The following is a 13,550-nucleotide window of genomic DNA, read 5'->3' on the forward strand; positions in this document are numbered from 1 at the left end:
GCCTTAATCACCCCCAGACACACCTGGCTAACTTGATGAATCATGTAATTAATTATCTGGCAAAGTAGAGTATTTTGTTTATACTTGTAGCTAGCTAAACAATGAACCATAATCCCAACCCATAGCTACAGTACAAACAGTTTGTCATAGCTAGCCACCGTGCATGAAATGCTGGAGTATGAATCTGCAGGTAGCTAAAGCTAACTAAACAGGTTCAATGTTAGCTAACTGCCGAACATTAGTCCATAACGAGCAATGCAAATGGTTTTCTGAGATACAGATAATACTACTACACAGATCATACACGTAACATTAGCTAGTGAGCCAGCAAGCAAACATTCGCTAGCTAGCTAACAGTACTCTTTAACTTTCAATGAATATGACTTTTTGACAAAATTAGAAACATATAATATCTGAAAATGTAGTTCGACTTACCCGTCCGTATACATGGATGAACACTTCAAGGCAGCATGTATTTTATGTTTGGGTTGTAGCTAGCTACAGCTTGTCTGGCCCATTGTTGTGTCAAGGCACCCCGGTTCTCACGGACCGTGTGCAGAAAGTAGTCCATCTCAACTTTCTGATCTTTGTCAATAGCGCCTGCTAAATTCTGGGCAGCAATGTTGTTGAGAGCAGTAGCAACACTTTTGCAATTCCCCATGGCAAACGTTATGTCTTTCAAAAAAAGATGCGGTAGCAAAGATTATCTACACATACTGAGAAGATCACATTATAGGCAGAAGTGTGCTACATGGCAGACCAATCTGAACTCGTCTCTTGACATTATCGCAGCCAATCATGGCTAGCTGGAAGAGTCTTGTCTTTTGGCTAAACCAACTAGGCTCGTAATTTAACAATTTTATTCATATTTACAGATGGCATACAAGTTTGTTATTAAGGCACACGAAAGTTCACATGTTCCAGAAGGTATTTCTGCCCCAAAAAAATGAAATATGTGAGACATACGCCTAGCTTCGTGAAACGGGACACACATTTTTATTTCATTTTAAAACGAATTGCAATATTCATTCAAGCTTAATTTATGAATTCAATTATTACATTTGTGCATTACAAAGTCTTACATTCAAATGCAATATCTTAATACAAATTCAAAATTATGGAATTCTAATTCAATATCCTAATACAAAAACTAAATTGTGGCATTCTAATGTAATATCCTAATATGAAATCGACATTATGGAATTCAAATACAATTTTTGTTGCCACTGAAATAGCTCCATGTCTCTTTCTCTTTCTCTCTGCACAACTGATTTAAAAACTATTGACAAGTACTGAGAAGGTGAGAAGAGGACAATATGTTTCTCAAAGTAAAAATCATGAAAAAAGTCAAAGGGGAATTTTCTCTTGGCCATTATCATTACCGTGGCAGCCAGTCAGGTCTTCACCACACACAGATGAGAGTTCCTCTCCACTTAACTGTTCAGCATATATATTGGCTTAGAAGATTTCATATTCATCTATTAGGGTCCTGCCACCTAGGGAGGGAATGCAATCAACTGACTTCGATGCAAGAGGTATTTACCTGCATCTAAATGCATCGTTGGAAGAAAAACACCACACAGCAATAATGTGAAGGGAGGGTGTAGTAGTAGCAATGGCTGTGTACTAGCGAGCTATAAGCTGGTTACAGTGGACTTTATGCCTTCCCCAATGGTAGGCCCTTTTAGGCCCTTCCCCAATGGTAGGGAGTCAGACTCCTCCCTCATTCCTGCCCACTCTTTATTTGGTTTGCTACCTTGTCACCATGGCGATCGATACCACTCGGTAATGGCTGCTTGGAGAGCCGAGGGACTTGAATGACAGACGGTGGTGGGACCGAGCTGAGCATGTCCCAGGCTGAGCTGCCTGACTCTGAGCTGAGTGATGGAACACTGTAGCCTGGCTTAATTAACTTCCAGTCGAGTCTGGAGTATTCATGCTCAGTGAACCCCACCCCATTACCCCTAGCATAAACAACATGCCAATTAAGAAGAAGAGCTGTTGCGTGTCCAAAATGACACCCTACTCTTTTTATAGGGCCATAGGGCTCTTGTCAAAAGTAGTGCACTGTAAAGGCAATAGGGTCCAATTTGGGACGGAGCCCTGGTCTACTCTACAGACACACTCCATGCATGGTCCTGTGTTTTCACTGGTTGTCTTAAGATATATATTTTGACATGCAGTTTGAGACAGAACCAGACTAGACAGATCATGTAACTAAGGAAGACAACATATTAAATGATCTTGGCACTTTTTTTTCTGCCTCATAATGACAACCATTTTCTTCGCCCCCAACCTCTTGCATCGGGGCCTTATACACTGTAAGTCTACAAATGTCAAAGACATCTACTTCGCCCCAGGAACTGCAAAGAAAATGGATTGAATTGCAACATTTTTTTAGATTTTCCTTCTGTCAAGTTAGTTTGAAGAGAGATCAATACATTGACCCGTGGGAAGGAAAGAGGGACATCATTGTAAAGCAATTTTACACCATACAGGATGCAAACCCTTTGTATGCAAATACCACTAGAGACCCTGCAAACCCAATGTAGCTACACACTGGGCTATTCAGCTCATACGTGTGCCAGTTTTTTCTTTCCCCTTACTGAGCAGAGTGGCAATTTATCAAGTCTGCAAGTCAATGGATTTGGATCGGCTAAACTATTTACAAAATCCCGATATATAACATTTTAAAAGTGTTGGTTGTTAAATTGATAAACTCTAAATTGATAACTTCATGAGGTTCATGAGGAGTGATTCTGCACAAAGTGAATAGGAGTAGAGGACGGAATTGCAACAGGACACAGTATATCCATTTATATGGAAACGCATGGCTTCATTGTGTTAGACAGCAAATGAAGAAGGGGTCTTATTCAATAGCACGTGTTCCAAATCCTGCGCATCATCCAACATTTCTTACAAACTCACATTTAAAAAAACAAAAATGTCCATGAAGCTTTTCTTTAGAAAATACTGTGATATTTTATTAAAAATGCTGCAGAAAATCTTTATACAGGTGTCCAGCCAGAAATATCATCTATCACTTAAGGCAAAACTGCAAACAATATCAGACAAACTAAAATCATTTCAAATCCTACATCAAAACCCTTGGTATCTTGACAGTTGATGGACCAATGGTAAGGATATATTTTTATTTCATGGATTTTACAAATGTAGCATTATTATAAACCTTTTTATATGGACTTGGCTTTAGTTTTTTTTTGGGTAATAGGATGCAGAACGGAAATAATTTGGGTTAATGTTGACTTCATATTGTACTTATACTTGTTATTATTAATAATATCATGTATCATTATTATTATTTACATTCATTCACTTGTGTTGTAGTAACCCAACATATCAAAAGCCTGGCACAATACTTTACATATTGCTAGCATATGACAATTTGAAATATCTAACATATACTTCTTTACAAACATATCCAACTAATATTGATACCAAAATCCACTGCCTTTTTTTTCTAAGTAATACATTTCTGGTCACATTTGAAGCTCAGGCAGTGGTGAGATTGCTGCTAGACATAAATGTTTAAAAAAAAAAAAAGCCTACAAACAAAACGATTAAAAGCAGAACAAGATGAATCGGGTGACAAAAAAAAAATGGACTCAAGCTATCGAACCTCATTTTGAGACAGAATCAGAATGCTGTCTGAAAATGGAGTTTATAAAGCAGTTCCCGGACTAGCGTTGTGTCAGAAATGGATCCAAAGGACACACGGGATAATATAATGGTTGTCTAGACGATGCACAGTATTCTCCCAAAATGGATAGTGTTTTTTTTTATTTTTTAAATCTGCTGCTGTGAAAACAGATTTTAATACAACAACAAAAAATGAATAATGGCTGATACTGTTTATTTACACTCACCTCAACAGAAAGAACACGCTTGGAAAAGCCATAGTTAAACTCAAACAACAATAGAAGTTCTTTAAAGTTCTCTTTTTTTGTTTATTTTCACTCACAACTATATACTGTTTTTTTGTTTTTTTTTACAAAGTTTTCATAAATACATTTCAGGCTGGGGGGTAGTTTCAAATTCAGTGCCCATGACTAGTCTGTCATACTTTACCAATGCAGTAGAGTGGTATTTCACTGCACAATTGTGTGTTATCGTCCTCTGATGTACTTAAATGGCACAAAAAGATATTTGAGTAATCCTTGTCATCACTGTAACCCTTTGTGTTTTGTATTGTTTTTTCAAGCATTCTAAAGCCGATTATTCCACTTGTCTTCAGGTGTTGATCTTTTGGTAAAACTCTCTTCGATTCATTCGAGAAGCTTCACTCTGAAAACGGCGTTACTATGGTAACAGTCACTTTTCAAACACGTCATTAGAAGTTCATATTTGACTTTGATATATACTGTTCAAGAAGGCATGGTAGCAAAATAACATCTCGTCCACGGAGACGAGTTCTGTGTGAAACACAGTCAGTCACTCTGCTCTCGTTCCTCCGTGTTTGTCCAACACAGGCCAGGCCACATGGACGTTTGACTTCTCCACATTGAGCTATACCCTGGTGGTGGAGTGTCCATGGGGCAGGTTGGTACTGTTCTGACTGCCGCCAAACGTGTTGAAGTTGTGAAGCGGCTGCATGGCGGCCAGCGAGTTGGGGATCATGGTTATGGTGCTGGGCGTCATGAGGGGGATGTCGTCTGGCGACCTACGCAGCGTGAGGGTGTAGTCGGGCGGGCAGGTGAGGCGCAGCGCGTCGTGGGCCTGGAGCGACTCACACTCGTGGTGGTGCTCATGATCCGTCTGCTGCTGCTGCTTCATCTGCAGGGACATCAGCTCCTCGCTCTGCAGGTGGGCGATGTCATTGGCGCAGACCGCCGCGTTGGCCGGCCCGGCGGAGATACGCTGTGGGCTTGGCCCGCGCCGGTTTGACTCATGCCGCCGCTTGTCCTTCTTGTAGTAGAGCGCGGCGAACGCCAGGATGTTGAGGAAGAGCAGCGAGGCTCCCACGGCGATGGTGACGCTCAGCTCCGTGGAATAGTCCCGTTTAGTCTCGATAACCACGGCTGATTCGTCGGTGAGGTCCTCACCTTTCCGCTGGTCGGTGGTCTGCTTGGTGTTAGCGGAGGGAACCCCAGGGTGGCGGGTGGTAGAAGGCCGATTCCCCGGGAAACGCTTGGTGTAAGGAAACGGAGTGGTGTCCTGCGGCGGTATCTTGGTCGTTGTGGATACATACTGGAACAACTCATTTATGTTGTGGAGGTGTGGAACTAGTTCCAGCCAGAAGGCTACCTTAGTGGCCCGGTAGTGGTCCCTGACCCTGGGTTTCAGGCCGATGTGCAGGTAGAGCTGGTCCTTGGGGTTGTACTTCGACCAGGCAACCTCTTCAAAGCGGTTGGGTTTTGTATGGATGAACTTGGTGTCCTGAGGAACGGGCTGGTTTGGATCTCTGAAATAGAGAAGATAAAAATAAAAAAAACATTTGTAATTATGAAATTATTATTTCAATTGTCCTTTCCAGGACAGTATTCTACAAAATGTTTAAAAAAGAGAGAAAAAGAGAGAGAGAAAAGGGAAGCATTCTGAATAATGGCCACCTAAGCACTATTTTATCTCCAGGCTTGTGAGTCAATGCTTGTGAAATTGAAAATTATTGACCCAAAATATTAAAATATACTAGAAAGAAATGTTATGTTATATTCCTCCCAAGTGAGTCAATGCGGTCATTATTACCTCTGTAATATATATATATATATTTTCTTTAAGCCCACTGAAGGGAATCTATAGATAAAATCACAAATGGCCACTAAAACTACGCAGTAGATTCACTTTAGTGCCGAGTCATACTACTGTACAGTTACACGACTCAAATAATTGATTCTTACAAAGCATATCCTGTGCCCCCATTTTTAACGTTCATAACAAACACCTCCTGTTATTCATAGAAAAAAATCTGCAATAGTATGAAATGTCCCAATGTCCTAGATCATGTTAACATTTTACTGTAGTGTAGCCATTTTATTCTCCCATTGACATTTTGAAGTAGACATTATAGTGGACTACCTCAGAGTTGGAATCGAGCAATTCGCCTGTGACATTGTGACTGTGATTTCATTAACTTTCAAAGGGAGACCGAGGCAAGGAGCACAGTCGAGACGACAACCTTGGAGCCTGACACTGTTGAGTGAGTGGAAGGGCAAGAGGAATGGAATGGGAAGTGGGAATGTCCAGCTGAATGCTGAACAGAAATGAAGTCCTCATCTTGAGACATACACTGCACTCAGGCACCAGGGGACAGTCAGTACCCATCAGACCATTCAAGATGACCTCCGAAGCAGACATGGGTTCAAATACTATTTGACATCATTTCAAATACTTTAGCTGGGTTAGATTTAGCTTGCTTGACCCAATGAAACCGGTTGAACGGGCGGAAAACAGCTAACCCCAGCCCACCTGGCACTCCAGGCAGACTAGCTCAAATATATTTGATAGACGTCTAAATAGCTATGTACCCAGAGGTCTGCTCTGCTTCCGAAACGAGCTCTTCGAGTACAGAGAGTCTGTGAGACTGGGAGAAGGCTGCTTTTATCACAGCTCCATCCGTCCCATCAGCCGGCCTACTAGATAACAGTGGTCTCAGGGGATCAGGATACATTTAACTGGCTAATCCGGTGTGACAGCATCTCCGGCTGATGGAGCACTGTTTAATCCTGTCATTACCGATCACAGCAGGATCTAAGTATGTCACTAACTTGTCAATGGAAGCACGGACAGAGAGAGAGAGAAACATTGAAAATAGGTCTGCGCATCCCTGGAGAGTAGGATTCAATTAGATCTGGTGCAATATGCTATTATTCAACACAAAGCTAATCTTGTGTCGTTTTGCTATGTCATTCTATTTGAGAGAACTTGTATATTTGGTTGTATCACTCTTTGAACGTCATGGGCCACATCCACTATTATACAATTGCAAAGATGTTACCAAAATGGGTATATTGCTCACAGTACTTTGTGTCAAACTCTAGTGCCTTGCTGACTATTTTTTAAACACTACAGTCTTTTGTTAGTAACATCTTCTCATTTGTCACCTCTGGGTAAATTAAGATAATCTCCCTGAAATGGATTCAGTCACTGTCTAGTAATAGTTACATCCTGTACATAGTGTATGTCCATATGCTCCAGTTAGCATGTGGATCCCGGTACAATATCACTTAAAGGCCCGTAGCCCTGATAAAATCATATGGAAGCGCCTGCTGTAACAATATGCCATTTTCTTCTGACACCAAAGACTTGGAATAAAGACAACGCTCCAGCCATCCCGTGCCCATCGGGCTGATACATACTTAGCAAGCTATTCACATGTCTCTCAGAAGGTCCATGAAACACGTGCTCTCACCATGCTGTCAATCTGTCTTGTGTGATAACAGAAGTACATTCAGATGGAGGGCTAGTCCACACGTCCTAAGAGACTTCGTCGTCGCAGGTTTATGGAAATAGCAGAGTCACAGATATAAATAAACCGCATGTCGGTCTACCCAGATTCAGCTTTCTCACCAGAGGGAGGTGGCTTGCACATAATACTGCCATGTATCTACTCAGATACTCACAAATGTATCCAATCCTATCTCCCTCTGCTTGACACAAAGCCTCTCTTTGCAGATGTAACAAAAAAAAAATATTTTTCCAGTCTGCCATGTGTTCACAGCTGTCTTAATTTTTAGTTTTGGCTATAGCCTGTATGTGTAGTGTATACTAAGAAACAACACGAAGGCACGCAACCATGCACGCATGGATACACACACGCCTCACTCACTGTTCAGGCCTCTATCCACTACGAATAAGAAGAAGGCTTACCTGTGTATTGTGCTTTTCTATTTTGTATTTCACTCACTTTCAAAGCACTGAGATGCGTAGTTAATGATATGCCTCTCCTCCCTCCGAATCCCCTGTCTATTGTTGGGAGCCCTTTTTTCTGAAAAACCCTCTATCTAGAGAGGAAATTGAGGATCGCAACGGGAGTGTTTGCCTGCAGTTGGAGAGACTTGTGAAAAACGGGCACTCTCGAAGCGATGAATTTGCTTTTGGGTTCCTGCTTTGTTTGAAGCAGCACTACGGGAAAGCAAAAAGCACTCAGAGTAAAAGAGCCTCCCCATGTCAATAACGTTGCCAATCTATCCCCTGCTGAACTGGCATCAGTTGGACGCTAGCCAAGCAGCGGGGGCGGGGGTAGGGAATTCTACAGCCTATGAAGCTTTTCAAGAATTTATTTATTCACCTAAAAATTAATTTTCAGTGTGACTGGGTCGCAAACATCCTGCTACCTGGCTAATCCCAGGGTTCAGGAAACAAAGACGTGATCCAAATATCAAGTGATATTTGCAAACTGCAAAGCCTTAATGAAAACCAAAGCCTCTATAAGACTAGAAACACTGATTTGTTCAGTTTAGGCGAAGCTATGCTCCCATAACTTGCTACGTGTCTTCTCGATCCATGACGGATATTTATCCACTTGAAACAAACAATCTGACAGACAGTAGTATAAACAGAATTGGACAACCTACCCTGTCTTGGCAAAGTTAGTCCAGTAAGTCATAACAACCGCGCTGAGCATGACGTCGTTCTTGGAAAAGTTGCAGTTGAACAGGTCCGTGGGTCCGATCATTGGGATCCCGAACACATAGGGCACCTCGTCTCCATGTGCCGAGTCAGCCCAGCTAGGCTTCATGTCGCTCTGGCAGTGGTGGTAGAAGGCGTAAAAATACGTCGGCGAACCATACTGGGCATGGAGGTCCGCTGTGGCTACGGCCGGCGCCACCCACTGGTGGTCGGTGAAGAGTGCGACTAACGTCTTCCTCCTTGTCTCGGGGTTCTCCTTGTCGGCCCAGTCAGTGTACATGAACTTAATGGTCTCCCTTAGCGTGTCCTTGCCCTCCGGGTAGCCGTAGAGGTGATCCACAAAGTCCGACACGGCAAAGTCGAAGTCGTTGGCCGAGACGCCGTCCTCGCTGTCCACGCTGCCCTCCACAAACTTGAACCCTTCGCCTTGGTTGACCCCCAGCATGATGTCGTAGTTGAGGAACTCGCCCTGCTCCATGAGGATCTGGGGGTCGTCCGGGATGACGTCGCCGTCGATGACGGGGCCAAAGGCGATGTGGTACTTTGCGGGTAAGATGTTCTGTTCGATCAGCTCCTTGTAGTTCTTGCTCTGGAGACACTCCACCAGGTCGATGGTGTCCAGCATGTTGCAGCCCACCTTCTCAGCCAGCATCCGTGTGTACTTGGCAGGCTGGTAGTTAACCGCCCAGCTGGACAGAGCTGTACCACTCTGGATGATGGCTTTCTGGAAGAGATCTGAAAGGGTGAAAACTGATGTTAGACACAAGTCTAAGTCTAATCTCACACATGGTGTTTGGTGTTTTTCACAAATGGAAAACATTTCTTGCAATAAAACTGCTTAAAGAATACACACACCTGGAACAGCCACATTGGTATTAACTCAGTATAGAAATAATTGGTATTTTCTGGTATTATTTAAGTAATTCTGATGTAACATCTTCGGTGAGTTACAGTATACTGCTATTATCCTATACTGACACAATATGCAGCATAAGGATGATTAAGGAGATGGACAGGGACACCACATCTCGTCAACGCTGGTCATAATAAATGAATCAGACTGAAAATAAAATAAAGATTTGTTTATTCTGCAATGAGGCTTCGGGACACTTATTCATCCTGAATTATGTTTATGGTCTGTCTGCCACTGCCACTCTGCAAATAGGCCACAGCGCACTAGGAATACTTCTTGTATGTTACATCTCTTCCAGTATTTTCTTAGTTCTATTTATATCCTTGTGATGGTGACTCAAAAAGGACGACTTGAAAAGTACGTTTCCGAGCCACAGAAGACGTCTCCCGCAAGGCCTAGTTAGCAACAGAGGTTTATTTCGTTTTTTCTCCCCCATTTCCCCTGGATGAAGAATATCAGTTAAAGCCTGACTCACCAGAAGGGAATTTAAATATGTTGCATATGCCTCCTGTGTTTACCTCAGTCTGCTTGCTGAGGCGTGCCCGTGGAGCCGTGAAATAGAAACATATCATGTCCTACAAAGGGAGCAGCGATGAGGGGCTACGGCTTCCATGCCACCTGGGTCTGGCTAAAGGTGGTGATGCAAGAACATAGCTGCCTGACTAACAACAGCCCTAGCAAATCCGATTCCATCACCACACCAATCCAGATGATAGGATACTGGGCTAACCTCGGTAACCCAGAACCAAATCTCGTGAGAGGGATTTTATTCCGGGGGTTGTTGGTAAAATGTTTGTTCCTAGTGTGAGTGATGGGACCAGGGTGGCAGATGTTAAGGAAATTATCCACTCAAAACGATCTTTCATATTTGTTTCATTAGTCCACTGATACAGTCCCAAAATGTTTTGCATGTCAGCGATCAAGTCTTCACGATATAGAATTTTCCCCAGGCTCTGTCGCAGCCGGCCGCGACCGGGAGGTCCGTGGGGCGACGCACAATTGGCCTAGCGTCGTCCGGGTTAGGGAGGGTTTGGCCGGTAGGGATATCCTTGTCTCATCACGCACCAGCGACTCCTGTGGCGGGCCGGGCGCAGTGCACGCTAACCAAGGTAGCCAGGTGCACTGTGTTTCCTCCGACACATTGTTGTGGTTGGCTTCCGGGTTGGATGCGCGCTGTGTTAAGAAGGAGTACGGCTTGGTTGGGTTGTGTTTCGGAGGACGCATGGCTTTCGACCTTCGTCTCTCTCTCTCTCTCGAGCCCGTACGGGAGTTGTAGCGATGAGACAAGATAGTAATTACTAACAATTTGATACCACGAAATTGTGGAGAAAAGGCGATAAAATTTTTAAAAATAAAAAATAAAAAAGATGTAGAACTTTCAAAGTGTGACACCATCCCAACCTTGAAGCAGGGGGTTGGCAGCATTATGTTGTGGGGGTGCTTTGCTGCAGGAGGGACTGGTGCACTTCCCAAAATAGATGGCATCATGAAGCAGGAACATTATGTGTATATATTGAAGCAACATCTCAAGACATCAGTCAGGAAGTTACAGCTTGGTCGCAAATGGGTCTTCCAAACGGACAATGACCCCAAGCATACTTCCAAAGTTGTGGCAAAATGGCTTAAGGACAACAATGTCAAGGTATTGGAATGGCCATCACAAAGCCCTGACCTCAATCCTATAGAAAATGTGTTGCCAGAACTGAAAAAGCCTGTGCGAGCAAGGAGGCCTACACACCTGACTCAGTTACACCAGCTCTTAGTATTTGGTAGCATTGCCTTTAAATTGTTTAACTTGGGTCCAAATTCACCCAACTTATTGTGGGAAGCTTGTGGAAGGCTACCCGAAAGTTTGACCCAAGTTAAACAATTTAAAGGCAATGCTACCAAATACTAATTGAGTGTATGTAAACTTCTGACCCACTGGGAATGTGAAGAAAGAAATTAAAGCTGAAATGAATCATTCTCTCTACTATTACTCTGATATTTCACATTCTTAAAATAAAGTGGTGATCCTAACTGAACTAAAACAGGGACTTTTTACTAGGATTAAATGTCAGGAATTGTGAAAAACTGAGTTTAAATGTATTTGGCTAAGGTGTATGTAAACGTCAGACTTCAACTGTACATGCAGTGCCAGTCAAGGGTTTTTCTTTATTTTTTACTATTTTCTACATTGTAGACATCACATCTATGGAATAACACACATGGAATCATGTAGTAACCCAAAAAGTGTTAAACAAATCAAAATATATTTGATGTTTGAGATTCTTCAAAGTAGCCACCCTTTGCCTTGATGACAGCTTCGCACGCTCTTGGCATTCCATTTTTGAATTGGACTTCTGACAGAATGACGATGAAAGAAGAATTCATCGTTGTATGTTATTTTATTGGACATAATCCAGAACTAGATGTTTTCCCCTGAGGCTACTCCTGCTGTTGTCACTCAGTAGCAACAGCAGACATGGAGAGAAATTAAAGTCCATGGATGAGTGCAAGACATGTCCATTTCCTGCCATAACTGATATTGATTCATATTGACGGAAATAAAGTCTGAAGTTGCATCACGCAACTGGTTGAGATCTAGCTGGGATTTTGCCCTATGGAGACTGATTAGGTAATGCTGTTTTCACAGTCACTTACTCAAACAGCTCCTGGTGAGATTCAGCTGCAGAGAAGGAGAGAGAGAAAGAGCACGAGAGAGAGAGAAAGTACAGCTAGCTATTCAATTGTCTAACTCTGCGGGCGTCCCAAATGACATCCTATTCCCTATATACTGCACTACTTCTGACCAGAGAAATGAAGTGCACTACAAGGAATATGATACCATTTGGGACGCAGACTTTGTTTGCCTCCACTACAATGAGAGGTGCACTGGGCTGTAGGAGAACAACAATGACACTTAATGACACATTTCTAAGGAAACTACTTTCGAATGATAATTTTTTTTAAAACAACGAGATATAAATGTACTATAATGCTACGGGGTTGAGCCATTCTAATGTTCTTGATACCCACCTACCACTTTTCTCTGGCTGGTCACACAAATATCTAGTGACTGAGGCAGGCAATATTTGATACTTGAGTGAACCTGTGAACCCACTCCAGTTGTTATCCCTGCCATGTGGCGATGAAATGTGACGCTCCATGTTCAGGTGTATTCTGACTGCTTGAAATAAATCGTAGGGGCTGCGTCCCCAAATTGAACCGTATTCCCTATGTAATGCGGTATGTTTGATCAGGCGCCATAGGACTCCGGTCAAACGTAGTGCACTGTGCAGGGAATAGGGTGCCATTTTGGGACACGGCCGTACCCTCCCAGCGAGAGAGGTAATTCCTGTTTGAAACAAAAATCTCTCTGAAGATCTCTATCAAATAAAGCAATACATATAATAAAAGGTATTTATTTCATTACTACCTTCCAAAATGATAGCTGAAGTTCATATGACCATATGAACTGAATGAATAATAATTCATTGCAGTGTATAAATCTCACAGTGGACACCGAGAATGATTCATTTTATGATTCATTAAACATTCAAAAGGAATTGTATTCACTGACTTTGGCTGAAAAAAAATATAGCGCAATCTCAATGATCTCCGAGGAGGTAAGGGAACATTTTTGGGGACTAAAAATACCCTCTTACATACCTTCTGAGTAGTGAGAGAGCGTGAGCAAGCTAACACACGATGCCCCTGCACCAGAGCCGAAGATTGTCACTCTCTTTGGATCTCCTTTGAAGGCCTGAATGTTCTCTTTGATCCACCTCAGGGCTTGGATCTGGTCCAGCAGTCCATAGTTCCCCTTGGCTGCCTGGTCCCCTGTGCTTAGGAAGCCTGTGTGAACAACAAGAGACGGGAACAAACTCATTGATCACCTCCTTCTTGATCTCCCTCTAAAAAAAAAACGCTTGTCATTGAAACAGAGGGGAGACAGACGGGAAAAATTCATATTTGACAATATTCTGTACCTGGTGGTGATTTAGAGATGTCTCATAAAGTTAAGTACATAAATAAATAAAGCATAACGTGTAAAATACAAGGACAT

The 13,550-nt window shown here is 42.6% G+C and overlaps 1 protein-coding gene across 2 annotated transcripts in view; it reads right to left on the reverse strand.

Annotated features, from left to right (window-relative positions):
- Positions 1-969: 969 nt before the first annotated feature.
- The window catches only part of LOC110527506 (neuroligin-4, X-linked), a 74,255-nt gene continuing 61,674 nt past the window's right edge, over positions 970-13,550 (reverse strand). For both annotated transcript variants that reach the window (XM_021608821.2, XM_021608820.2), the window contains 3 exons: positions 13,154-13,339; positions 8,535-9,324; positions 970-5,422 (listed from right to left, as the gene is read on the reverse strand). In XM_021608821.2, coding sequence (XP_021464496.1) covers positions 4,528-5,422; positions 8,535-9,324; positions 13,154-13,339 — 1,871 coding nt within the window. In that variant the 3' untranslated portion in view covers positions 970-4,527. The remainder of the gene's footprint in view (positions 5,423-8,534; positions 9,325-13,153; positions 13,340-13,550) is intronic.

Source organism: Oncorhynchus mykiss, chromosome 7, assembly GCF_013265735.2.
Source record: "Oncorhynchus mykiss isolate Arlee chromosome 7, USDA_OmykA_1.1, whole genome shotgun sequence".
In the NCBI taxonomy this organism is placed as follows: domain Eukaryota; kingdom Metazoa; phylum Chordata; class Actinopteri; order Salmoniformes; family Salmonidae; genus Oncorhynchus; species Oncorhynchus mykiss.